The sequence below is a fragment of the Cottoperca gobio genome, chromosome 7 (assembly GCF_900634415.1).
Source record: "Cottoperca gobio chromosome 7, fCotGob3.1, whole genome shotgun sequence".
NCBI classification, from domain to species: domain Eukaryota; kingdom Metazoa; phylum Chordata; class Actinopteri; order Perciformes; family Bovichtidae; genus Cottoperca; species Cottoperca gobio.
This window is the reverse complement of record NC_041361.1, coordinates 8,789,725-8,816,469: the sequence shown is the minus strand read 5'-3', so window position 1 is coordinate 8,816,469 and position 26,745 is coordinate 8,789,725. Positions and strand designations below refer to the sequence as shown.

Sequence of the window (26,745 nt, the reverse complement as noted above, 5' to 3'; positions counted from 1 at the left end):
ACCCTCTGTCCTTAGACTCTCGCATCGCACAAGGAAAAACTTCCTAAAAGAAACCCCATAATTAAAGCGGGAAAAATGGAAGAAACCTCATTCCTGCCTATGTAAAATGTGTGCAGTCACGTAGGTTGAAGATTGCATGCTATCTCCACCGTACTTAACACAGCTGTAAACCTCTTCCATATTTAATAACCAGCATGCTGTAGTTTGACCTCCGTCCTGGCTACCAGTGAAAGAAAACGCATTACGACAAACAGAAAGATTCCACTGTGACAGCTCTTACCCGTAGTCCTACATGGAGCGATTATGATCATATCAGCTGTGTTGTGTTTTCCTGTCACTCTGGCAATGCCTTTCAAAAGGCTGGGGTTATTGTGAATAGGGGATGATTTAGATAATTAGGGCTGGTTTAAAATGACAACTGTACTTATTCACAAAGGAGCTGTCTGTGGTTTATGTCTTTGTCAGCTAAAGCTCTTATAATCATTATTGAATGTGTAAGGAGTACATGTATTACACACTGCAGTGACAATAAAATAAATCTAATTACATAGCAAAGTATTTTTTCCTCAAAAAGGAAATGCCATTTCAACAAGAAATATGTGTTTGCAATTTTCAGACCCTTCTGTTGGGAGCAGTCACCCAAAATCAGATAAAGACACACATGCACCCACATGTGTGTGTCTGCACAAACATACATACGCATACACACACAAGCACAAACAGACACATGCTGTCAGGGTGAAGGGAGGCAGTGAAAAAGGCAGGCATGGGAGCTATGGCAGCTGTGCCCCCAGAGGCTTGCATCTGGTCCAATCTGGCAACATGCTCTTCACACACACACACACACACACACACACACACACACACACACACACACACACACACACACACACCTGCCAACTACACTTGCTGCTAAAGCCAACTGAGCACTGCCGGGCAAAAATAGGTTTGGCAGCAGAGAGTTTAGAAGACTCTGGATTGAACACATAAAGCTTGGATTTGGCTTTTTAAACTCAAAATATTGACTTCATGGTTACTCGTTTGCATTTATTCTAATTGCAGATTCTTGATACACTTATCTTATTTTGAAAACTGCTTCTGTTAATCCTGAATTGTTTAGTTTCTTGAGTTGATAAAAACATATTTACATTTTAAATAAAATCTGAAAAGAAAAAAACTCTTCCATGAGTTCATAATGGACTCTATTAAACAAGGACAAAGGGCCTGCTACTCACTGGCAGATAAAGAATGAGCCTTTTGCCGGGCTTTGACAGTGTTATCTTCTATATGGTGGTGTGGTGGGCCCTATCAAAATGTGATTAAAATGACTGACGGAAGCTATCTGCTTTCTCTCCGCAGGTCCGCATATTCCCATACCTGATTGGTCGGGAGTCAGCCTTCGCAGATAATCTGAAATGGATGGCATGTGCTAACAAAGGTGGGATCTTACAACACATTTTTCTACTTGTAATCTGTCTTTGCTTCAAGTTGCTTCATGCTGCCGTCAGCCGGGCGAAAATGAATACATTAGGAGCTCAGGATTTGTTTAGGGTGTTTGGCGTATGTTTCTGTGTGCGTGCATGTAGTTGCATACACATGTGTTTGTCAGTGCTCATCAGTATAAGCAGGTGTATGTGACAGCAAGGCAGCTGGTTCCGGTTGCACAAACAAGATATGTCACATTACATATTCCTCTAAGCCTAAAGTCCAAACTATCTTGACGGTACACCACTTTCCAGTTGCTTTGTGTGTGGTCATGGTTGTCTCGGTGCGGAGAACACTTTCCTTCAGCTTCTATATTTAGCTCGGAGGTGGGTGACAGAGACAGTCTGGCTCCATTTCCTCAGGCTGCTGTAGATAAGACGGGCAAGCCATAGGTCACACAAGGGGTGTGCATGTGTTTTCACTGTGTGTGTGTGTGTGTGTGTGTGTGTGTGTGTGTGTGTGTGTGTCTGTGTGTCTGTGTGTCTGTGTCTGTGTGTCCATAAGAGGACAAGGGCATCCACCATCCATCCATCCAGTTTAGCTTAGAAGTGATATCAGAGAACCCATCCAGACAGTTTGAGGGTGTTAGTGGTGATGATGAGACCTGCGTGTGTGTGTGTGTCTGTGTGTGTATACGTACGTGTGTGAATGCCGCATGGTGATTCAGACTGGTGACAGTGACATCCTCTCCAGCCTGCAGGAGCTGTGCAGAACAGCCCTCGCTCTCCTCTGTGGGCACAACATCTCTCTTCAAAACTACAGCAGAAAATGTGTTTTTACTTCTTCAATAGTTTTGCAGATGAAAGTCAGGTAAAGTGTTATGCTGTCTGCCCTGTCACTGAAGACTGTGATTATGGAAATGCTAAGTGTCAAGACATAAGCAGTACTGTTAATATAATTTTAGGTCTAGGGGATTTAATAACCGCTAAGCCTTATTATAGCTCTACCAGCTACTATCATATATATGTGTAATGTATAACATATACATATGAGAAATGTGTTTGGTTGCCTATCAACAAGAAAACAATGCAGATCTTGCCCGAAACCCAAATGAGCTTGACTAACCGTCCGGCGTTGTTCCACACTGTGTTGCTCACTTGACTCAGGTCCACTCTGGTTTTCATCTTGTTTTAATAACCACTTGGTTTTAGATCATTTAGGTCAGGGGTCTTCAACAGGGGGTCCGCGGAGGTACTGAATGGCACACATACTGCCATTCACATTCCCTCCTCTGCTGTACTTCGCGAAGTAAAAAATATTCCTCCACGCACTTGTATGTTGAATACAGTGTATTCCATTGATTAATTTTCTATGCCAATCAAAAACTAAAATCAAACACACACTATACTATATGGTTAAAGGTATGACGGACACCCCAGTCCACATACAGTACGTTTATGTACATATTGTCTGGGCTAGGCCCCTTATGTTCAATTAGAAGACATCTTAATGCCACATGATGTTTAAGACAATAAGTTCCAATTGTGTGTGTGTGTATCTGTCTTTGGGAAGTGGCATGGTTAAGTTACCGTACTGTTCGCCAACCCTATGTGTCTTGTTGAGCCCCGGAAATAGCACAGTTATCAGCAAGCCCATATGTTGTCTTTACTGACACAGAAGAGAAATAATAAGCCCTTGTGAAGGCTTGCTAATGTCACCAGCAGCCATGTATGAGAGCCACTAACTAACTGGGACTACGGTAAGCCAGCAGTGTCCCACTTTTTATACTTCAATTTACAGAATATGCTTTAGAGTTTTGCTTATTATGTCACGATTGAAGACAGGCCACAGATTTTATTTCAAAGCCAAGCAGACACATACACATAATATATATATATATGTGTTGTTGGAAAAACAACCTGTATTAACGCAACTAAAATCTATGTGATTATGTGTAAACAATAATAATAAGTGTGGAGTTCCTCTTTAATGCCCATGGTTTTGGAATTTAATGTTTAAAGGGTATCTACATATTTGTAATGTAGCTCTGCCTCACATCATGACATCTTTTACCTGCACCCCATCCATTACTGTCATGCATCAGGACACCTTGTTGTATATTTTTGCTTACATTACACTCAAACCAAGGTCCTTCAAAAATATATTTATGCCCTTATCCTGACCAGACCATGCAGTGGCTGTCCTGTCCTGTGTGTACGACAGGTGTACCGTGTCACTGGAAGCGGGGAGCATTCATTTTTTCTCCCCCGGTTCATCTCACTGGCTCCGGTGGCTCAGTCTGAAGGTTGCCCTCAGCCTTCCGGAGGGAGCAGTCATTCTTCACTCACCACTGTGATGAACGATGCAGTTAGACTGAGGCAGCTTGCTTTGTGTGCGATGTGAGTCTGTATGTGTGTGTTGTCATTGTACTGTCTGCTGGAATAATAGCTGGATTCAAAAGTCTCTGAGGATGAAAAGGAGGAATCTGTCACGGTTCACTTCCAGGTCAAGTTCGGGGGCAAGTGCATTCTTGTTGCTATAGTAATTGTAGTAATCATGTGGCGTTAATGCTTCCAGTGTTTTTTGTGTAGTTGCAGATTTGAAATTGGATTATCAGTGATAGGTCCTATCCTTAGTTATTTGGTGGCATCCTTCCATGGATCTATGTATTGTATCTGTGTTCTCCCTGTGGAGTAAAGGTTGTTGCCAGGGAACACTGACCCCAAAATCTATTTCCTCCAGCTATGATTTTCTCCTTGACTGCCTCACGGTGATCTCTGCTGTTTTTATAGATGTGTGGAAATGTGGTGATCTTTCTCTTCTCCCTTCCTCGCTGTGTCCTCTCTCTCCCTCTGTCTTACTGTTGTCCTGATTCCCTCTCTTCTTCTCCTCAAATCTGCCCCCCCTGCTAAGATAACATATATTCCCTCCTGCACATGTACATTAGCATCATAATGGAGGCATTACCAGCAGTAGGAAATGGCATCGCATCGATAGTTTTCCCATTGCATTTGCATACCACTTGCACATTCACAAACCCATGCTGGTTTGCTCTCACTCGCACATCACTGCAGGGAATTCTTCAGCTATTACTCATCCAGGTGTCCGTCTGCTTCATAAAGCAAATATCTGCTACCTTCCGTACTGTATTCCAGATGTAGTTTCTCTGCTTTTGATATTGAGTGTGACACACTCAATATTGCCGCTCTTTTCTGGAGCCACAGAGACTATACATATACATACATACATACATACTCAGATTGAACCTCCATTATTCGCAAACATCCAAGTTAAATGATTCATCATCATTTCTCTCTTCCTCTCCTTCTCTCTGCCAAACAGGCTACTTCACTCAGATTTCCACATTGGCAGATGTTCAAGAGAATGTGATGGAGTATCTTCACGTGCTGAGTCGTCCCAAGGTGATCGATCGGGAGCACGACACGGTGTGGACCGAGGCCTACGTCGACAACACTGTGAGTTGATTATGTCATCTCTCTCATGGTACTGGACAGTACCAGTTCCCACAGTCCTTGCTTGCCGCACACCCTCCTTCACTGGGTTGCGGGCCCAGAACTGTCTGTGATCGATTCACAGATTTCAACTTACTCTATGAAAGAAAATGTAATCCGTAATGCACAAAAAAGTACATTTGTATGATCAGGATCGATGACTTATATAATCCAAAGGAGAATAGTAGTGATAAAATGCAAGCAGAGGCCTGACACTGTGTTTTGCCTTTGTACGTCTCAGACTGAGTGTGTGAAAGTGTGTGTGAGCAGCAGATGGAACCATTAAGTCAATGAGCCTCCTGTGTGTGTTGGGGAGTTGTGCAGCATGAGTAGAACATACTTGGGCACATTGGTGAGTTAGTCTCTGATCTCTCAACCTCATGCGCTGACCGAACACGTGCAGCTTATTTTCACTATAATATTTAAACTCATATAGTCACATGCATTGCTAAATCCCCTGTACATGCTTTATAGATTTCTGGCACAGACATTATCATTCCTAAAACACCCCAAAGGATAAACCATAATATACACACATGCATGCACAATGCTTCTTTTCCATTAGTTATTGTGCTTGGCCATAAAGAGTGAATAGCAGCCATTTGTCCTCCACTATTTCTGAATGGATTGTGAGAGAGAGCTTCAAAAATGTAAGAAGACAAAGGCAAGTGCCCTCAAGCAGAAAAACGCACAGGCTATCAACACTGCATGAAAATGGATTTGTTCTCTGTGCGATCCTCTTCATATTCCTTTTACCTTTTTCTGTCGTCCTCTGCTTATTTCCCTCTCTTTGCCCTCATTATCCCCATCCATGTATCACAGTCACAGAACATTCACCCAACACTGACTCAACACTAACAGCTTAAGTGTTGTTTCCTCTGCTGTGACCCTTCCAGCCATAAAGCTGTCCTCTCTTGACACAGTCACTGTTTTTAAAGTTGCAGTCAAAGTCAATGCCAGTTGATTTTACGCACCCACAGATGCTGGCACTCCTTTCAGTAGAAACTGCACTGAAAGGCTTTCTGACACTTATCCACAAACTGATGACCCTTTCTCTCCTCCCCTCCTCCTTAATCTGTTCTCTTTAGCTCCCCCAAGCTCAAAAGGTAAAACAAATCTGATTTGAGGTCATCGCTGTATTGTGCTGTGTTGAGGCCTGGTGTGTGTTCATGGGCATTTCATGTGCATGTGCGTTTTGGACTCCAATCTCTTCGAGATGACAGCATAATTTGGGTGAACTAACTACCATACTGACTCATGGCATTTTCTTGTGTGTCAGTGTCGTATGTCGCTCTTCAAACCTCCTGATTCAAACCATGCATCGTGGTTGTCAAAGGTTCAGTTGATCGCTCTCTTCTGCACGTCTGATGAAGCACACGCACATGTCTGTGCACACGCTCACACTCATTCATCATTGGTGATGCTGTGTTGGCCGTGCTTTGCCAGTGTCTCCGGGGCTGGCAGTGTGACCATATGTGTAAATGTGAGGCTACGTTTTTGCTCTTGTGCCTTTTGTGATTTTGGTGTGAAAACAAGATTGCCTGTGTTATTTGTTTTGGTAGAATTCTCCAGAATAAGCTGTTTTGTCATCTTGTGGGTGAAAATCCAATAGCCTATAATGACTGGTGGGATGATCTGTTCTGATGCCTTTTTATCGTTTTCAGTGTTTTATTTTTCGGTGTTTTATGAAACATATGTGGGTTGAGATAAGCAGCTCTGTAATTATAACAATGATGATGGTGGATCAGAACGGTGCTCTGCCCCCCCATCAACATGAGCTGAGCACAGAGCAGTCCCATTAGACAGCTGGCAGGCCATATGTCTGACATAGAACTGTTAGTGTTATAGATCCAAGCTTATTGACATAGAAGCGGCTCAGCAGAAAACCGAAATAGATATCACATTGTCAGACATGATAATTGGGATTAGCGAGGAATCTGCACTGCAATAACTTCTTTGCATGTAATCATCCCAGCGCAGCTCTGGCCTGGGTGCTGGGAGCGAGCACAACACACAGTAAAACCGACAGTGACAGAAAGACACACACACACACCCTGCATGGTGATAGTGTCTGATAAGAAGTTAGCAAAACTCCTGGGATTGGCTTAGTGATAGGAAAGTGATGAGCATCTGGTATTTATGTTCCAGGGCTGATGTGTATCATCTTTCCAGATGTACCCTTCATCCTATCTTTTTCCTCTCCTCTCCATCCCTCTCAGTGCGACCCAATAATCTTTCTAGCTTCTCCCCTTTCTTCCTCTGTCTCCCCCCACCCCCTCCCCCCACCTGTGCTTTTCCCTCCTCTCCAGTTCCCCCTCCCTGCTCTCCCTGCTCTCCTTCGTCTTACCAGCTTCATCCATCATTCTCTGGCTCATTTGGCTTTGTTTCCCAGTCTGTCGGATGAACTGACAGTGGAGCTCAGGGATGATGGGAGGGAGGTGGGGGCGAGAGGAATGTGTCGGGGGTAGATATTTGAGGACAAGTGTAGGGAGGGTGATAGAAAGAATGTAAGAGATTTGAAGAGAAAGTTGGAAAGAAAAGGTGAAGGATGTAAAGAAGGATGTGGGGTTGAGAAGAGGGTTTTTGTACTGGAATTCAAAGGAAAAGATTGATACTGGGGAAAGCTGCGAGCAGTGGTTACCTTTTGATGACAAATTGAAGTAGTAAGCTGTTCGAAATGTCATGACAAATGAATATAAACTCATTGTTGAGAATGATTGAGGCAATTGAGAGCTTTCATAGATGTGCCAGGTCCGTGCCAGGTCCGTGCCAGCTCTGCCCCCTTTGAGTATGTGTTCATTTCCCCACAGGAGCCTACAGGGGGCTTCGGCTCCAGGGCTTACACAACACCAACATCATTAAACCCGGTCTCCAAGGAAACAAGGGTCATCTCGTCCACCAGAACACAATTTGTCACAGCAACCTAGATTCTAAGGTGTTCTATGAGACCGCAAACACGGGGCAGGGTGTGTGCACCTGAGCCCTCTGAGGGGTGCAAGCGTGTGGGTATGGGTGGGACTTTGTCAGCGGGGAGTGAGTGTATTAGAGCCCTCAGAGGTTATTTTTCATTCTCCGTCCCTCAGCAGGGGAAAGGACTTACACACACACCATTTGCTCTGACTGATACAGATAAAGCCACGAAGGCAATGATGATGCAGATTTGGCCCAAATGTGTCTTGAGTTCTGACCTTGCATCAGAGGTTGCAGGTTATGTACGATATGTCAAATTCTAGTTACAGAGCACTCGCTTTGGGACTTGGGGCACGGTCATGTTAGAGGATACTCATTTAGGGTTCAAGGAAGTGCCTCTGTCCTCTCCCGGGTTTAGATAATGAAGCACAGGTTTAAAGGTCTTTCCTCCTCTGGGTAGGGTAAGTGAGGATCCTCTGTAGCTGTGCTGTTGGCTTTGAATGCAACACATGCAGTTGCCGGCTGGTCGTGTTATCTGCTTAATTACAGTATGTCATTTCCCAGTGCAGCTGGGCAACCCTGATTTTCATCAAACCATATACTGAAAGTAAAAGCATTAAAGCAAATAAGTGTTGAAAGTGCAAACAGTACACATTTGATAGGACTGCTCATGGGACATACACAATAACTGTCAGTCCATACCTTTGCAGAGCGGTGATATATGATCCAATAGGCCTGAGCCTGGAAATAGATTTTGTATTTTTAGATGAGGCCCTGCTCATTTTCCCTGTCCTTTGATCGATCCGGTTCTCCAGCAGCAAGGCCGTCCATTGTTACAGAAGCTGTACTTAGGTGTGCTTTGTTCTCTCTTTGATGTGCAATCCTGCGTCCTGGATTGCTATTACCAGCTGTCTGAGCTCAGGTCACCAATTTCCCTTTCTTCAGTGTCTGAGGGAGAATGAATGCTAGCAGTTTCCTGTCATTACCTATTATTACTGGGGGTAAATGGGGGGCGAGCGCTGGAGGAAGGAGAATGTACAGGAAGCGTGTAATGCTCAGTTAAGAGGATTGGTTAAATAGGATAGTTCCCTGAGAAACCACTACGCTGGGATCTAATTTTTGATCTAATTGATGTAATAATATGATTTATGTTTTTTGCCACCCCATCTACTGTAACTTAACACAATTGTGCATTGTGTTGTGGGATTCATATTGCTTTTAATGGACCAATTACTGGTGGTGACTTGAACGTAAACTGCGTGAGTGACTGACATTTAGACACTTTTGATATTTCTCAGTGGACAATGTCAGGCCATTTTTTTTGCCGAGTGGGAAGCCTTCCTCCAGTATCTTCATAACAGTGTCAAGCTTTCATCTCTAATGGATACCATCATCAGATACAGACAGCCGCTGGAAAGATAAATATCATAATTATTCCAGCAGTCTTTAGAGAGGGAAGATACCCAGATCCAAACTAGAAGCACTGCCTTTGGATAAGCTTATTCTGCAAGACATCAAAGGCAAGGCTGTGATTGAACACATTTTAAGGCAAATAATAAACATGAATAAAACATGTCATGAAAGTTTTGTAGGTCCCTCAAGAAGATAATATGACGAGGTCTTCCGCAGAATTACTTACTACTTAAGGAACGAGTGTCATGCGGCTTGAGATAATCACTCACACTGAGTGTCTTTAAGCAAGATGATTCCTATGTGCTGTGTAGTTACGTTTCTTTTGTAATTACAGTGTAACGTTTCATCATTAGCTTCCCTCTTCTCCCTCCCTCTGTCTCTCTTTCTCCTTCCTTACCCTCTCAATTGCTATCTCTCACTTTTCTTCCCTCATGACTCACTCAGTTGGACGACGGTCGAGGTCCGGTTCTGATGACCACAGTGGCAATGCCAGTGTTCAGTACCAAGAATGAGACTGTAAGTGCATTCATTGAGCAATAGCACATTCACTGTCACCGCCATTATGTTTGTCCAATTTGTTTCGGCCAACAAACAGCTTATTTTAATTGAAAAACTATGCAATTACGTATTGCATAATTTACAAGGAATTAGGGTTTGAGACAATAGACACAAATTGTGAAATAATGGTTAATTATGTTTTTCTTTGATCGACACTAATTTCAGTTTGATTGGAGTCTGTAAATTAGGCTATAGTAGAGCATCACTAATTAAATATATATTTTAGATTGGATTTTTTTTATAATCATAAACTGTGGTTCTGTAAGAGACCGTGTTGTTTAATTAACCTTTCAAACACAATTTAAGAATATTTGTAACGTGTGTGCTTCCAGAGAAACCGTGGCATCCTGCTAGGAGTGGTTGGGACAGACGTGCCTGTCTCTGAGCTGCTCAAGACCATCCCCAAATATAAGGTACTGCTCCTAACTTCACTTTATTATTCCTACAAATAATTATAGATCTCAATGGCTTTAGAAGATACCCCTCTACACCATCACACCCTTATTTTGAATCATGTCTTTTGAACCATATGATTGGGCTTTGGAATTCAGCTTAATGCTAAGTCAGTAAAAAAACTAAAGCAAGTTACTATAAAGGGTTTTTTTTAATCTGCGTGTATGCCAGTCCAACGCCACAGTGCAGTAATTGAATGCCAAAGTAGCAGATGAATCAAAGTTTTTTTTAAAGCTTTGACAATGATTATTCACGGCTCCTTCCTCAAGTCCAATAATGACAGGAAAATTATACACTATATACTAATGCATTCTGATAGTGTCCCCCGCCACATCCGCTGTGCTGATTTCATTCACTTGTAGTCCTGAAGCTTGGTTGAGTGTAAGATTCTGACATTTGAAAGTGTATTATTTCTCCAGACATTACACCGCCCTCTTTGTTTTGTTCAGTCCCGTGAGTTTCACCACAAAGACAAAGATTATAGGGCCAGTGAAAAATGACAAAGAGCTTGATTAGCCCAGATTTTCAATTCGGTACAATTTGTCATGCATCCATTTGGTGCATGTGTGTGTGTGTGTGTGTGTGTGTTTGTGTGTATCCTTTCTAGCTGGGCATTCACGGCTACGCCTTTGCAATCACCAACAACGGCTACATCCTCACCCATCCAGATCTACGACCACTTGTGAGTATTACCTCCAGCCCCATTCAGATGCTCTGTAACAAGTTAACTGAGTACGAACCTTATTATCATAACAATCCCCTCTAGGGCGCAGAGATTGAAGTTAAAGTGTATTCATTTATTTTGTACGGGAGACTGAGGAATGCTAACTCTTGAGTTCATGTCAAGTCAATTACTGATTTCGTTGTCACATTATGATGGCGATTGACATAGAAAACGAGTGCCCAGTTGTGTGGGTGCTCTATGCGGCGTACGGTGCGTGTGTGTTGGCTGTGTGGTGGTATGTAGATGAGGAGAGTGTGTTCCAGGCCTCCGCTGTGCTGTGAATAGCCAGAGATACAGCTTCTAAATGGCTGTGATTAACTCTATTGTACTCACTCACTCCCTCTCACAAGAGGATGAGGGAGGGAGGGGCGGGAGGGATATTGAGGAGAGCAAGGAACCTGATTTTGTGAACCTGAATAGGTGCAGGGGGACAAAGCGGGGTGCAACACATAGATGAAAATGGAGAGGTATAGAGGGATGAGAGGAGAACAGACATGGAGGAATGAACAGACAGACAGACAGATGGTTTAATTGCAGTCTAATTAAAGATGTTAATGAACAGTGTTTAACATCTAATGAGGAGTGGGAGGCTGTCCTTACAGACACATGAATGAAGAGGGGGACTCACACAAGTACACACATAGCAGTACACATTAAAATACACTCAACACTCTGGCCTCTGTCGTCTTTATTTAATGTCCGTATCAAACAGGGTCAGACGAGTAGCCAGAGAAGGAGAGCCGAGAGGAGAGTTTTATTCGGTTAACTGACTTTATGAATTATGGACAAATGAACGTGACGTAAATATAAGTTTGGCCACATGACTCTAAACGTCACGTCATTAATGTAATAATTGACGACGAGACGATCAATACCATTTTGTGTACAAATTAATTAACAGTGAGCTTTCAATGTGCCAATAGGCGGACTTATTTATTTAATCTTATTTTTTACGGTTCTCAGTAAACAGTTTTCCCCTGCTTCCAATTGTCATGCTAAGCTAAGCTAACGGCCTCCTGTCCTGACAGAAAATACATTATTTATGTCCATTTTTATTTATCATTTATTTGCTTTTTTCCAGATTCTCAAATGATGATTTGATCTGGTTTATCTCATTGTAAATTAACTGGATTTTGAACAAAACAAACAACTTGAGAAATGTTACCCTTCGGCATCTGGGAAATTGTGGTTTTAATGACTAATATAACATGTCGTAAAAAAATGGATTAATTGATAGTGAAAATAATTATCAGTGTTTCAACTGTGTTTAGTATCTCTGCCTGTGCATGCATGAGTGTTTACATGGGCCTGTGTGTGCAGTATGGAGATGGCAAGAAGCGGAAAAAGCCAAACTACAGCAGTGTGGATCTGTCTGAGGTGGAATGGGAGGATAAGGATGACACGGTGAGACACTTGTAGTAAATCCACATTAAGCATCATCCCAGTTCTCAATGCAAATATGATGTTTGAGATTTGGTATGTGCTTTGTGCTGCTAGCTGAGAAATGCCATGGTCAACAGGAAGACAGGGACCTTCTCCATGGAGGTGAAGAAGAGTGTTGACAAAGGGGTGAGCTTTCCAAAATTCAGAAATCCACACAACACACACAAACAAGCACTTTTCTGATGGTCCCGAAGGGTGTGCCAGCGGGGAGAATCCATTCTGCCAAGGGGTTGTCACACTTGGCACAGTGATGTACAGGATTGACTCTGGGATTTTGTTTCTGATTTTGTTTGCTATGCATGCATGGGTGTGTGTCTGTCTGTGAGTTTGAGCCCCTTATCTCCACCAAGCACATGTTGCTGAGTACTGGAGAGACAGCAGCCCAATGATTCTCTTTTACTACTTTCCTATCAGAGAGAGAGGGGGAGAGAGAGGGGAGAGAGAGAGGAGAGAGAGAGAGGAGAGAGAGAGAGAGAGGGGGAGAGAGAGAGAGAGAGAGAGAGGGGGAGAGAGAGGGAGAGAGAGAGAGGGAGAGACTTTGCATTTTCAAAGCTTAGTAAAGACCATTATACATTAGCCTGATTATTAAGCATTCAATATGTTAATGCATACACACACAGTCAAATGTACACACAGATGCATATTCACAACCCTTATCCAACTAGTCACACAGCGCAAAGACACACATCCATCTGCAGCGTAACAGATTGTGTGACAACCACAGCATGTACTCCCTGCACCACTAGATGGAGCCAGACTGCAGGACATCGCATCAAATAACTGCCATCACACTACCTACTGTTAACTGCAGCGTATAATGGAATGTATACATCTCTTTTATTTCAGAAACGTGTACTGGTGTTGCATAATGATTACTATTACACAGACATCAAGGGGACTCCTTTCAGGTAAGAAAACTGGAGACATTCCTGTGAGAAAGGAGAAAGTTCAGAGTGACTGAAGCATCAGTATTCACAGTTTTCTTTACACAAAGAACTGGATTTTTTTTTTTGTTTTGTTTGTAGTCTCGGGGTAGCTCTTTCCAGAGGCCACGGAAAGTACTTCTTCAAAGGGAATGTCACAGTGGAAGAAGGTAGGAAAAACCTCCCTTTTCATTATCTGTTTACTCACTTTCACTAATTAGTTTCCTGAATCGTTTTTTTTCTGTCACCATTTTGCACTCAGCCAACTATTATTTACTCTGCTGCAGTGGTGGAAGCTGTCAGATACTTTACTGAAGAATAAAAGGACTCATACCACATACCACATACCATATAATATATAGTACAGTATATGATATAATACTCCATTACAAGTTAAAATTCTGCTTTCATAATTTTACTCAGGTAAAAATACAAAAGCAAAATGTACCATTTATACTGTGGAAAAGAGAAACATTTGTTTTATATTTTATACTATTTAATTTTCTATGGTTAAGCAGATCCATAATTCCACCGCAGAAAGCTTAATTAGGATTTAATAATGTCTGCAATTAGGCTTCTGATTGCCTACAATGTATAACAAGTTGCCTGCACTTGTTAGTTAATTTAATTAAAGCTATAAAGCCTGGAGAGCACGCTATTCTTCGACATGCGTATAGTACTTCATTGTTTATTTATTTGTTGCCATATTTAATTTTTTTTTGATGAAAGTTTTTTCAGTAAACAGTTGAACTGAAGCACAGGACTGAAAGAGTTTTGTTGAAGCAGTCATCAGCCATACACTTGGAGTCATAGCTTCGGTGGGCATGTTCAGAAAATAGATGGAGCCACTCTAATATTACTCAAGTTAAAGTACTCGTGCAGAATGGCCCCCTGTCAGATCTGAAGAGGTGAGCAGCCGACCAGCCTTGTGGCTGGTTGAGATGGAGGAAACTATCTACTTTATATACTGTTGGGTAGCTTAATTAGCAACAATGCATCTCCTTAGGTGTGTCCATGTCTTGATAAGCCTTGCATATTTCCGCCCCTGTCTGTGTGTGTGTGTGTGTGTCTATTTTCATCTCCAGCCTCATGTATGTTAATATTCATGGTGTGTGTGTGTGTGTGTGTGTGTGTGTGTGTGTGTGTGTGTGTGTGTGTGTGTGTGTGTGTGTGTGTGTGTGTGTGTGTGTCTTTCTCTAAACATGTCCATCATGCGGAGCCCTCTGAGCATGACTTGGCTCTTCCTGATCTAATCAGACCTGTCACATCCATTCAAAAAACACATTTTTCACCGCTGGTGTGTGTGTTTAAAATTGTGTGCATTTGAGGTGTAGATGCCTATCCCTATTATTATGATTTCATATTGAGTGCTTTTGCTATGCTTTTGAGGTATGTAAGTCTTGGGTTTTTTTAGGACTTCATGACTTGGAGCATCCTGATGTAGCGCTGGCAGACGAATGGTGAGAGTTTATCGACGATGCTGTATGTTTCTGTTAATATCATCCTCATAACTTATTCAAGTCACGTTGTAATTTGACTATTTCCTAAATATATTCCGTACTTCTAAAATAAAAGAAATCAACAATCCCACTGCAATACAATAGTTATATAACAGCTCTGCAGGACTTTGACTTGATGGTTTGTGTCACTTGATGACTTGTGGTCACCAGGATTAGGACCCAACATCTAAATAAATTACAGTAAATGCTTTTCAATTTAATTCTTGTAAATGAGCTAACCTGTCTTTGTTTTACTCCACATTTTATTCATCATGTACAATGCAAAATTAACTGAAAGCAACTGGACTATATGTTCGAGCTTTAGCTGTGATTACGATCCTAGCTAGATAATCATCTGGAAGCTCAGTTTTCAAATAGCTGGTGCCAATTATGACTGTGTTAAATGTTAGTATAACCAATGTCCTTATTGTCCATTCTTGTTATATTGCAGGACTTACTGCAACACAGACGAGCACCCAGAGCACCGCTACCTGTCCCAGATAGAGGCAATCAAACTCTACCTCAGTGGACACGAACCTCACCTGCAATGTTAGTTTAACTCTTCTACAAACTCCCTGCTCATATTATTTAAATATATACGGATGTGCATGTGTTGTGGCTGGTTTGTGTGAAACAAATAAATATATGCCTTTTTAGGTGACAAGGAGCTGATTCAGGAGGTTCTCTTTGACGCCGTGGTGACTGCCCCTTTGGAGGCCTACTGGACAAGCCTCGTGCTCAATAAGTCTGAGTGTGTGACCCACTCTACTCTTCCTTTCCCATGTTTCTTATCGAAAACAACCTTTTTCTTAATAAATTCATCACAAACTGAATCCTTTACTCTCTGAAATAGTAGTGGTAATGATAATGCAACAGACATTTGGAGAAATTAAATGTTAAGAATTGCATAAAAGCCTCTGTTCTGTTTTATTTGATAGAAAGTTAAGATTGAGCACAGATGCAGGTTACTGTATTTATTTCTCATTCTACACAGGAACTCCGATAAAGGTGTGGAGATAGCCTACCTGGGCTCGAGAACAGGCCTGTCCAGAATTAACCTGTTTGTGGTGCCTGACGAGCTCACAAACCAGTAAGTATGCACAGTGTATGTATTCAGTCTATATGTGTGTGTATACTCGTATAGAAGCTCAGGAGTGCATGCGTTGATTGCCTCTTTGTTTATGATTCCAATGAGTATATATTATGTCCTCTGTATCTTCATCTCCTCTGTTTTCCTGTCTGCTTCAAGAGACTTCCTGACAGCTGAAGACAAAGAGGGGGTGGTCAACGCTGATCACTTTCCCCTGTGGTACAAGAGAGCAGCAGAACAAGTTCCTGGTACCTTCGTCTACTCTCTACCTTTCAACTCGGGTTAGTTGTAAATTAAAATGTTCTAAATATGAAGAATCAGTTCTCCCAACAAAGTCAAATGTTTTAGGGATAAGTGGGTTATTAATTTAAATTGTTTTTTTTACGCACAGTTAGCATTACTAGTGGGATATAATGAAACTGATAATCACTGTGAGACTGGCACCACTATAATACTGACATTTTGTCAAATGCGCAAATTAATACTTAATACTCGCTCATTTCCTCCATCTCCTTTTTTCCTCTTTCACCCATATTTGGTCATTTTCTCTCGCCATGCATCTCTACCTCCCCTTCCTCTCTTATTAATTCTGGGCTGTGTTCTTGTGGACAGGACTGATTGCTGTGGGTTGAAATAAGATACGTTAGGAAGAGGTTCAGCCCTTTCCATAGTGACTTGGCCAGAACACACATATAGACACACACTCACAAAAAACACACACAGGCACCTCGCGCCTATGCAGTTTAACTACGTCTCTATGAAATGGTTTCTCCTCCAAAGGGAGAATATGTTCTCATCTGTCCTCAGCCTCAGGCTTTCCATTAGTGCCAGCTAATACAAGTGATCTGAGAGCCTCTTATTTACTCACCGGACTTGCCCTGCATGCACTCTTTCTCGCAGAACTGTGGCAGTTAGCTGTAGCCATGAAATAGTACTCTGTGGTATTTTTTGTTCACTGTTTCTCTCTCCAATCACCCTGTGGTCAGTTCAGAACTCATACAAGGAATTATGATATGTGATTTGATGTGACCTCTGTGTGTGTGCCTGTGCGTGTTGTGTTTCTGTGTGCTTTTATGTGTGTGGCTTAGGATCAGAAAACAAGAGCGTTGTATTGGCCAGCACTGCCATTCAGCTTCTGGATGAGAGGAAATCACCCATAGCTGCGGGTAAGTGGAACTCGAGTGGCTCTTTCTCTCTCACACTCACTTCTACATTGACAGAGGCTGTAATATTCTCTCCTTACACTGCTATGTATGATTTGTTTTCCCGGTCTACAGTTGTCTAACCCTCCTTATTTTCTTCTTTTTGAGTTGAAACACTCACTGCCCACATGTACTGAATGTGCTGCTTTTTTTGGTCCGTGCGCTTGCCCCTGCATTAACGTCATACGAAGGCGAGAGTGCAACACGACACAGACGTTTGCATCCAACAGTATTATTGCCTACATACAGTATATTAATAGAAGCCAGCTTCATAAAAGCCTTTTTTCGCATTACTTTTACTGTGCTTATTTAAGGCATATTGTGGTCTAGAGGATTTCATTGTGGCCGGCCTCATCTCACGTCCTGGTGACTCAGAAGCCCCACATTGTGACGCCCCTATAATGCAACCTGTTGCAATCAGAAAGTTGATAGTATGGAGTGCGGCGCTTGTTCCGTTTGCCATCGATTTGGTTAAATGGAAGAAATGGGGACATTTGGGGGAAGATAGAGATATAGATGTATGGTAGTTATGGTATTATCTTCATCAAAGTTGTGATATGACATCATTCATTATCCACCTCTCCCAGAAGGCACAAGATGGCCTCCATTCATCGTTTTGCATATTTTGTGTATTATAACTAATACTGTGCTACTGTACAGTACAGATGAGGATGACAAGTTAGGAAATACTTATATTTTTGTTTGCAAGTAATTAACATAAATACAATTGGAAGCACCTTGTTTGCAAAAATGTCAAATCTTTATTACAGCTTCTGATTTTCAAACGGACACGTCGAGCAAAATACAAACATACAAATTGGTTAAAATATGCTGTTATGTAGACAATGTTTTTGGGGCTCGATGGCATTCCTCAGGCAGCTATGCTTTGCCATAAGGTGCCGCCAACACTCTTTATGTTTATCCTCTGCATCCTCATTTTTAGAAGTCGTGTCCTACTGTATTGAACATTGATAGCTGTAGTACCCTGTACAAATATCTTGAATGTGCAAGTAATTATGTTCTAATATTGTGTACAGTATGTGAAGTATTTCAATCCTTTTCCTCCGCCCAACATACGTATGTGCCAAGCACCAATATGGAGCACAACATTTGCCTTATATTAAAAGCTTCTGCTGATGATTATCTATGTACGTTTCTCTTGTCGACAGACGAGGGCCAGAGATGCCAGTAGGGGAATCACAGAAAGATATCTGGACAGAGGAAAGAAAAATTGAAGAAAGAGGAAAATCTTTTGGAAATGCAGTGATAAAATAAGAGAAGAAATAAAAGGGCAGAGAAAGAGAAAATTATTTCACGGTGCCTGAATGCGTTGACATGAAAGCAGTGCATTGTGGGTACTCTTGGCCTGGGGGAAACCACTGGAGCAGAAGGACAGAGATGGGAGAGTCTGTGTGGTGCCACAATGCGCGCACACACAAACACACACACACACACACACACACACACACACACACACACATAGAGCATGCATCAGATTTCTAGCAGAGAGCTACACAAGCATCCCACAGTTTACACCAGCCCACGGTATTATTTGACATTGTTGACTTGATCACCATTGTTTCAAGATAATATCATTCTCACAAATCCTGTTTAGCAGCAATCCAAATGACTAATCAGTAACAAGGTTTCATGAATACCCTATTGTTACACTGGGTGCTGATGTACAATAATTACGATCATGCTTGTCAGATCGGGGGATGCTCGTAAGGGTGATTTTATATAAGAGAGTCAGATGGGAGGAGAGATGTAGGCTTGAATGCAAATTTAGCGTGGGCCGGTTAGGGCCAGTTTTCACTGCCCTGCGCTCCACTGAGCTGTAGACTTGTGAATACGCTAATACACTAACTGAACAGGACAGGCTGATGACATCACACACCATGGCCCCTGCAGACATCGCTTGAGTCACAATGTTACCGTGTTCGTACATACATGCATGTGTATTCCAGCGTGTCTGTTTGCGTGTGCGCGCGCGTGTGTATGTCAGTTTTTGTGGTCACATCCTTAGCCACGTGCAGCGAGTCTGCTGCCGTAAAATACAGAGCCACAAATCTCAGGTCAGGCGTTAAGACCAAAGGCATCTGTGTACATTCATGTGCCCACACACTACACTGAAAAAGCTTAAAATGACTGCAGATGGCAAATTACCGATATATAGATAATAATAATGGTTGCCTGTAATGTACACAATAAGCTACATTTCTAATATAATCTAATAACATTGCGTGAATATCCTCTCTGTGATATTTTATAAATATTAAAATAATCAAGAGACAGGAATAATATTTAGCTGCTGTTGCATTATATAATACAAAATAAATCCCTTGTAATAGTACCATTGAACTCCAGCGGGGGGAAAAAAAGAAGTTTGGGCAATATTCGAACATACATAGATGCAAATGTATCTCTTATACCAAGTATGATCCACAATATTTTCATAGAAATATGTATGTGCTTCTCTCTTGTCAGGTTTTTGGATGTAATAATGATTCAAAGGAAACTTGATTAACCAAAAAAGTCAGTGTGCCAGCAAGACATTAAACTGCATTTCTACTAATTACAATATCACTACAGTAACACTTTAAATGAGGGATATTTTCCTGCTTTTTTGAGAAATAGTTTTTTCTATCTGTGACGTGTTCTGTTTACCAAAGGTTGTATAGCTCCATTAGATGGGAATTGGTTTCCAGAATAGAGCATTAAGTTGAGTTATTATTTAAAAAACTTAACCATTTGTGAAACAAAGAGAAGTACAATTAAACAGTAGAATCCACTCCAAAGTGAATATTTTAAAGATACTTTCTCCAATCAAGGATGCATGCCTTCGCAAATTAGTGGCCGGTAGACATATAATAATCAGGTGTTTCCCTTTATTTTATATAATACATACTGAATGACATGACTACCATTATGTGATCAGCATTAACTCACAAACAAGACTCAACTGATCTGAAAAACTCTAGATCTAAAAGTTTGTGTGTGTGACTGTGTGCGACTGTGTGCAGCAGGATGATAAATCAAGCTCATAAACCTGTAAAGTCATAGAAAAACAACAAGGCTGAGTCCAAGTTTTGTTGTTGTTTTCGTTTTAGTTTGTGTCATTATTGCTTTAACGAATTTCCCATCTTCACTTCAGTTGTCAGAAAAATATCCTTTAAGAAAACACACTGTATTTCCTCTGCAGAACTATATCATATTATTAGGCACAGACTCTTAAATTCTCTATAAATATGTGCATACAGTATACATCTCCACACGCACACTCAAACACAAATGAAACACTGACACAAACTCTCTCACTCTTGTTCTCATGCGCTCACGTCAATGATACAAACAACGTAGAACAGAACTTAACTGACAGCAGCTGCCTACGATGAGTTTTCAAAATGACCTCAAATTCAGACTCAAAGTTATGAACAACAAACCAAAAGACAACAAATTCTGAAATCCATTTTTTTTTTTAAATACCAGAGCTTTACTATTATACCTACACAATTATAAATATATAGCCATTTGTTCCGATCTGTGATATGCATTTCTCAGACAAAATGGAATTGATTCCTTTTGGATTCTTTGGCCTTCCCCTCAAACCCGCATACAACAGAAGATACTCTTCTCATCAGTGCATAGTCAAATACCTGTGGAGTTTAGCTACCAAAGTCTCAGAAAGGAGGTGGACATACACACACACGCACACACACCCTCACTTAAAGAATCTCACTCGCTTCTTTTCTCTCACACATGCACTAACACACAGGTTAAAGGGTTGAGGCCCAGGTTTTAAGTCCAGGGTTCAAGATATCATCTCCTAGGCGATAGCATTCTCCAGTGGTTCCTTCTCATCTGCTTTGGCATGAACTGCCCCCTTCGCTGCTGCCAACTCCTCGTTCTTCTTAAGCTCCCGTTGGTATTTGGCCATGATAGCGGCGTAGGCGCAACCGTACACTGCTGCAGCCAGCATCATCAGAAACACAATCCCACACACTACGCCGGTGATGATCACTGTGGCAATTGCATGGCGCAAGTTGACAGGCCGATGCCTCTGCTTAGGTTCACACTCTGGCAAACCCCCTCCTCCTCCTCCCCCTCCACCAAAGCCCTCCCCTATTGCCATGGGGACATGGACAGCGTGGATAGAGGGATGGGCATGGTTACCATGGGTGTGGCCTCGCAGTAGCCTCTCATTCTCCAGGTGGTGTATATTAGCAAACAGGTAATGGTAGCTGGTCGTCATGCAGGTGTGGAAGAGCTGGTAAGGGACCTTCTGCAGGTCTGTACCCTTCATTTCCTCTGGCTGGGAGCAAAGCACCTCATCCACCACTCCACCTTGGGATCAGATTGAAATATTTAGATCAGAGAAGAATGGTAGACGACAGATTGAGGGGCAGGAAGGAATAGGGAGGCACGCTTTAGTCAGTTGCATTATAAGTACATTACCTTCTGTTAATTGCTCATTTCCTTTTTGGCAGCGGAGATACAAGCATACATCCTTGTATCTACAGAGGAGGCCACAATCATAATCATCTTAGCTGAGCCTGTACCAGCCCATTACTTGATACATTTATTGATGTAGGGTGTAATGGCTTACTTTAATGGAACATATTACCAAGCGTGATTTGATTAACACCTCCGCAGCCAAATGAATCGAGTCTTTTAGAGAAAACATTCAATTGGGATTCCAGTGGCTGTTTGTCCCGTAAATCTCTTTATAGTTCATCTCTCTCTGTATTCAGGTCGAACGTGCTATGTCACACACTTCCTTTCTGCCTGCCTGAGTAACTACTGGCTTTCTAATAAGCATACATCTTTGTATCTGGGTCCATTGTTCTGTTTTGCAGTAATTAGCATCTAAGACGAAAGCTGTGTCAGGGTAACATAGGCATGTAGGCGGGCTAGCCAATCCAACATCCTAGCTTTCACTGTACAGTGGTTATTTTGTTGCATGCTGGGGTTGGTCTAGCATGGAAAATAATGTAGTTGGCCATTTAACTCTTAATACACTATCTCTGGCTGCAGAGATCAGCAGCATAGTTCCTAAGCGCTGATGCATAGAGTGTCCAGCATCACAACATTATTCTTATTGCTGCATGGTACTTTCTGTTAAGCGTTAGGTCAGGCAAAGTGAGTGAATCAACAGTCACAATAAAGGCTCTACTGTACTTATGTTGTAAATAGTCACAATAACATTATCCAAACAGCTAAGACATGGATGCGGTCTCCTCCCCAAACACAGTACTAATCAGATGTTAATAATAGTGTAAAAGCCAAACCAACCTACATTCCTTCTACAGCGACACACACACACACACACACACATACACACACACACACACACACACACACACACACTGTGTCAACCTCTTCAAGCGCAAAATATATAAACCATCCATATCCATTTGGGGTCAGTCAGTGTATTTTAATCACTACAATACTCTCATTGTGTAAACTGATTGTTTTAATATATAGTCCAGCCATTTCTACTCTTTAGGATACTTGTTTGTGTTTAAGGTCAGTATTACCATAATGTAATATTACCATAATCTAATATAATGGCCAGCAGGAAAGGCATAGAGGTTGTTGAATGTTGAAACGTTATTGACATTCCTCCAGCTAGTGCCTAGAGCTACTAGTGGTCTAACCTTTAAAGAGGTAGGTCTCCAGCCAGAGTTTGAGGCCTATGAGCTGGCAGTCACACCTCCAGGGGTTGCTTCGTAGTGTGATGCTCTCCAGCTGGGTAAGGACCTCCAAAAGGGATCGGTCCAATCGAGTTAGCTTGTTGTGCGCTAGCCCCAGATGGCTAAGGTTCCTCAAACTGTCCCCAATGGCTCCAGGCAAACCCCACAGGCTGCAGGAAGGGACATGGCAAGGAAACAAGATAAGATACAATGAGTTGTGTGGGATCAACTTTACAGTGTGTATTGTTCAACAAAGGACAAATAACAATTTTGATCTTTTCCAGTTTTGTTCCTTAACCTGTTGTGTGAGAGGTCAAGGTGTGAAAGCGAGCGGATAGGCCCAAGCAACCGCTTGTCGAGCTCTCTCAGGCTGTTGTAGGCCAGGCTTAGGCGCTGTAGAGTTCTGAGACCCAGCAGTGCAGTCGGCGAAACAGTTGTTATAGAGTTATTGGATAGATCGAGAATGCGGACGAGTGGTATTTCTCGGAATGCCATAGATCCCAGCCCCCTGATACGGTTATCTTGGAGATATAGTTCTTGGGTGTCCGGATGCAGTCGTCTGGGGATGTCATATAGGCCCCGACCCCGGCAGTCAACTACTTTGGTGTTGCTGTTGCAGCTACACTCCTTTGGACAGGCATGTGACAAAGAGAGGAGGGAGAGGAGGGCACACGCCAGTACCACTGTGGAGAAAGGAGGTCGTAATATTAGATTTGACATCTAAACGTATGCTTGTGTATTTGCAGCTAAATATGAAAAAAGGATTTTATTGTCTGGGTTGACATAAGATGCGATCTCTTTCAGCAAAACCCCACACTATTATTACATAATTGCACACATTCACGCCAGTCTTCAACTGCTATCATGAACACCTTCACTCAAGTAAGTACATGCTTTTTTCACAGACAAATAGACATTTCAATGCATTTGAAAATAAAGCATTTAGAAAACAATGCAGTTCACTTAGTGTTTGCTAAGATAGTGCTGTTCTTTGTCTAACAAACAAGAAAGTAAACGTATTACACTTCCCACCCTCCCTTAGACAGTGGCCCGAGGTGACTTCACCAAAGACTCATAACCCCTCACCCACACTACACCCACACACAAATCCATACACAGCAGATATTGGGTGTCTGATTCCCTTTGAGATGACTTCACATGTCCATTCCTTCTGGAACATAACAACAGTATTTATAGCAATGGCTGAACTAGCTCGAGGCTCATTGAAATGGAGCTCAGACCCAAGCCTGGGAAGGTAGCTGGCTCAAAATCTACACTTACAGATCCTGAACATTGATTAGCTGCATCATGTTTATCTCCATAGGCATACAATGTTCTTCGGCAGCCACGTTACTAATTGGGTTTGTTTAATGTTTTCCCAAATGGGAATTATCTCATTTTGTCTTATCTTCGCCTAAATGATACCTTTGTGATGAAGCAGCTGTAAGTCTCATACCAACCTGAAACTTATTTCTAGATTCATATTAGGGAGCACTGGTCAGATATTAACTGTAATAATCAAACACACATTTAGGAATGTTTAAATTATCTCATAAAACTGCTATTTAGCATTCAGCAGTTTCACTTGGGAAATACTAAAGCTGCTTTCCCACCTCCCCCTGTATTCTTTGATTAAACACTATTGTAACATAGTCTTCTAATTAGAGTGACAGTGTCCCATTTACCCGCATGTAATCATCATTTTGTCTTAGCCTGACTGGTGGACTTTTTGCAGTGGATTATGATTTACAGGTTTATAAAAGCGCAGGCACTCCCGGGTCTAATCTCAGGTGTTAGTTTGGTACAGCGGCTCTTGGCAGCGTTGCTGTTATGATTACGGTATGACGCTTCCGTCAACAAAAACAATCAGAATATGGCTGGCTTGAGATTTAGCATGCTGTAGTGCAAAGCCCTGTGTTAATTGCATCCTTGTTAGTGAAAGTGTTAGAGTGTGTGTGTGTATGCAAGAATGCATTAAATCACATGGGCTTAAACACGTGCGCACTTGCTTATAAACAAACTCATATACATACAATGCTTGGGCACACATAAATGGCATCAGCTCAGTGGAGCAATGTAACAGCAGCTCTGAAATGAGGTCAACGCAGGAGAATGGCTCTTTGCTCTGATGTGTCCCTCCAACCCGAAGTACACACAGAGAAGCTTGTAATGCACACAGCAAGTACTGCTTTAAATGTCAATACCTATTTGCAATGGGAAACACTCAGAGGCAATGCTTATGTACAGCTCTAAACATAAAAGTATGACTGTAGTGCACACATGTGTGTGTTTAACTGTTTTAATTTAGGAAGTGTTGTAAGCAAGTAGCAGTCCATGCTTCATTACCACTCAGTTACACAACAGTTTACACAACATATTAGACTCAGCAGCTGATAGCAGCCCACCTAGCCATGCAAATGTACAAACACACAGACACACATGCACGCACACACAAACACTCACACGAATGCATTCAAGTTGACATTCTTCTTAGTGATGGAGCTCCTACCTCTCATATCTGCCAGTCGTCCTTGGGCCGCTTGCGTTCGATCTTCTTTTAGCTCCCTTTTTGGATTCTAGTGGCTGTTATTGGTTGATGATCCATTAGCCGTGAGTAGGTTGAGATTAGCTGTCCTGACTCTCATCTGTGCAGGCTGATATGATCAATACGTAGGAATTAGAGAGGCCGAGATCAGCAGCAGAAACCTGTGTTGCCCTCAGGATCCCCAACACTGCCTGCACAGGCATGAAACCCCATCAGAGCGGGCAGATCAGAGCACAGAGCTTACTGCCAGCCAGTCTGGGAATCACTGGAGTTAAGGAGCTCTCTCTCTCTCTCTCTCTCTCTCTCTCTCTCTCTCTCTCTCTCTCTCTCTCTCTCTCTCTCTCTTTTGCTCTAGCTCTCTCACTCTCTCTGTAGCTCTCTCTCGATCTAGCTCTCTCTCTCTCTCTCTTGCTCTAGCTCTCTCACTCTCTCTGTAGCTCTCTCTCTCTCTCTCTCTCTCTCTCTCTCTCTCTCTCTCTCTCTCTCTCTCTCTAGCGCTCTCACTTCCTCTCAACCTCTCTTTCTGTCTCTTGTATTTTCTTCATTCTGTATTTTTCCGCCTTTGTTTATATTTTGCTCTTGCTAGATTTTATTTTATTTGTGCTCCTCTATTGAATCCACTGAGGAGTGTGTTGGGGTGTCATCTCCCAGCGGACAGTTGCTCCTCTTAAATCACAGCGCGCACACACATACGCTGACATTCGTGTTACCTCCTATTACTCTGGCAAGAGTTTTACAAGACAAAATTAGATCTGGATTGCGGAATGTACAAATACAAAAAGACTCAAAACACTTCAACACACAGTGAACACAGTCAGAGGATGTCCATTGCCGTGGCATGCTTTGATGATATTATGCATGTGCCGTGGGCAGAAGGGCTGGCAGAACACGCCCCCAGCACAGCAACGCAGAACGCACGAATGCACACATACGCATGCACACATGCACACTGCAAGATATTAAGCTGTTGCAGTAAATTCACATGTTGTTTTTTGGTTGTTTTCTTTTTTGCATGTAAATGGCTTAAGCTTAAATGACCTCATGCATCGCTTGAAGGAGAATCAAAAAATGGACAAAGAAGGAGACAGGAAGGGATTAATGATCAAATCATTTTAACGATGATTATGATTAAGCTTACAAGCTGACCTTGGCCTGTAGTACCCTCCCTGGTATTTGCCCTCCTGTCCATCCATATTTATATCCGTTCTGCTGAAGGGCATGACAATTATTCTCATTATGTCATATACAGTAATAATTGAAGTCAATATGCATCACCAGCCTGTACTATGTTGATTCATTGTGGTAAATGTGTGAAAATATCAGCCTTTAGCAATTAATGCGTACATGAAGATGCT

At 42.1% G+C, this 26,745-nt stretch overlaps 2 protein-coding genes across 7 annotated transcripts in view; one reads left to right on the top strand and one right to left on the bottom strand.

Annotated features, from left to right (window-relative positions):
- The window catches only part of cacna2d3a (calcium channel, voltage-dependent, alpha 2/delta subunit 3a), a 116,427-nt gene that overhangs the window by 71,345 nt on the left and 18,337 nt on the right, over positions 1-26,745 (top strand). For all 5 annotated transcript variants that reach the window (XR_003832509.1, XM_029435374.1, XM_029435372.1 and 2 more), the window contains 15 exons: positions 1,360-1,438; positions 4,768-4,901; positions 9,705-9,776; positions 10,151-10,231; positions 10,879-10,953; positions 12,316-12,399; positions 12,493-12,564; positions 13,285-13,346; positions 13,464-13,531; positions 14,776-14,821; positions 15,312-15,409; positions 15,518-15,611; positions 15,855-15,950; positions 16,110-16,231; positions 17,039-17,116. Coding sequence is in view for 4 of the 5 variants with exons in the window: in XM_029435374.1 (XP_029291234.1) it covers positions 1,360-1,438; positions 4,768-4,901; positions 9,705-9,776; positions 10,151-10,231; positions 10,879-10,953; positions 12,316-12,399; positions 12,493-12,564; positions 13,285-13,346; positions 13,464-13,531; positions 14,776-14,821; positions 15,312-15,409; positions 15,518-15,611; positions 15,855-15,950; positions 16,110-16,231; positions 17,039-17,116 (1,261 nt within the window). In the remaining variant the exon portion in view is untranslated. The remainder of the gene's footprint in view (positions 1-1,359; positions 1,439-4,767; positions 4,902-9,704; positions 9,777-10,150; positions 10,232-10,878; positions 10,954-12,315; positions 12,400-12,492; positions 12,565-13,284; positions 13,347-13,463; positions 13,532-14,775; positions 14,822-15,311; positions 15,410-15,517; positions 15,612-15,854; positions 15,951-16,109; positions 16,232-17,038; positions 17,117-26,745) is intronic.
- On the bottom strand, positions 865-25,711 carry lrtm1 (leucine rich repeat transmembrane protein 1). 2 transcript variants are annotated; one of them, XR_003832510.1, is made up of 5 exons: positions 25,355-25,711; positions 23,144-23,528; positions 22,810-23,015; positions 18,594-21,496; positions 865-893 (listed from the first exon to the last, which is right to left on the bottom strand). XR_003832510.1 is itself a non-coding variant. In XM_029435376.1 (4 exons), the coding sequence occupies exons 1-4, from the start codon at positions 25,359-25,361 to the stop codon at positions 20,979-20,981; spliced, it is 1,116 nt and encodes a 371-aa protein (XP_029291236.1). In that variant the 5' UTR covers positions 25,362-25,711; the 3' UTR covers positions 17,891-20,978. The 2 variants fall into 2 exon arrangements, 1 of the variants encoding a protein (XP_029291236.1); XM_029435376.1 differs by lacking the exon at positions 865-893 and having other exon boundaries at positions 17,891-21,496.

Excerpts from the sequence above, each read along its gene's own strand:
- lrtm1 (XM_029435376.1), bottom strand. Across the intron at positions 23,016-23,143 it reads CTTGACCTCTCACACAACAG|CCTGTGGGGTTTGCCTGGAG; the intron begins GTTAAGGAACAA and ends CCCTTCCTGCAG. Across the intron at positions 21,497-22,809 it reads GGAGACCTACCTCTTTAAAG|GTGGAGTGGTGGATGAGGTG; the intron begins GTTAGACCACTA and ends TCTGATCCCAAG.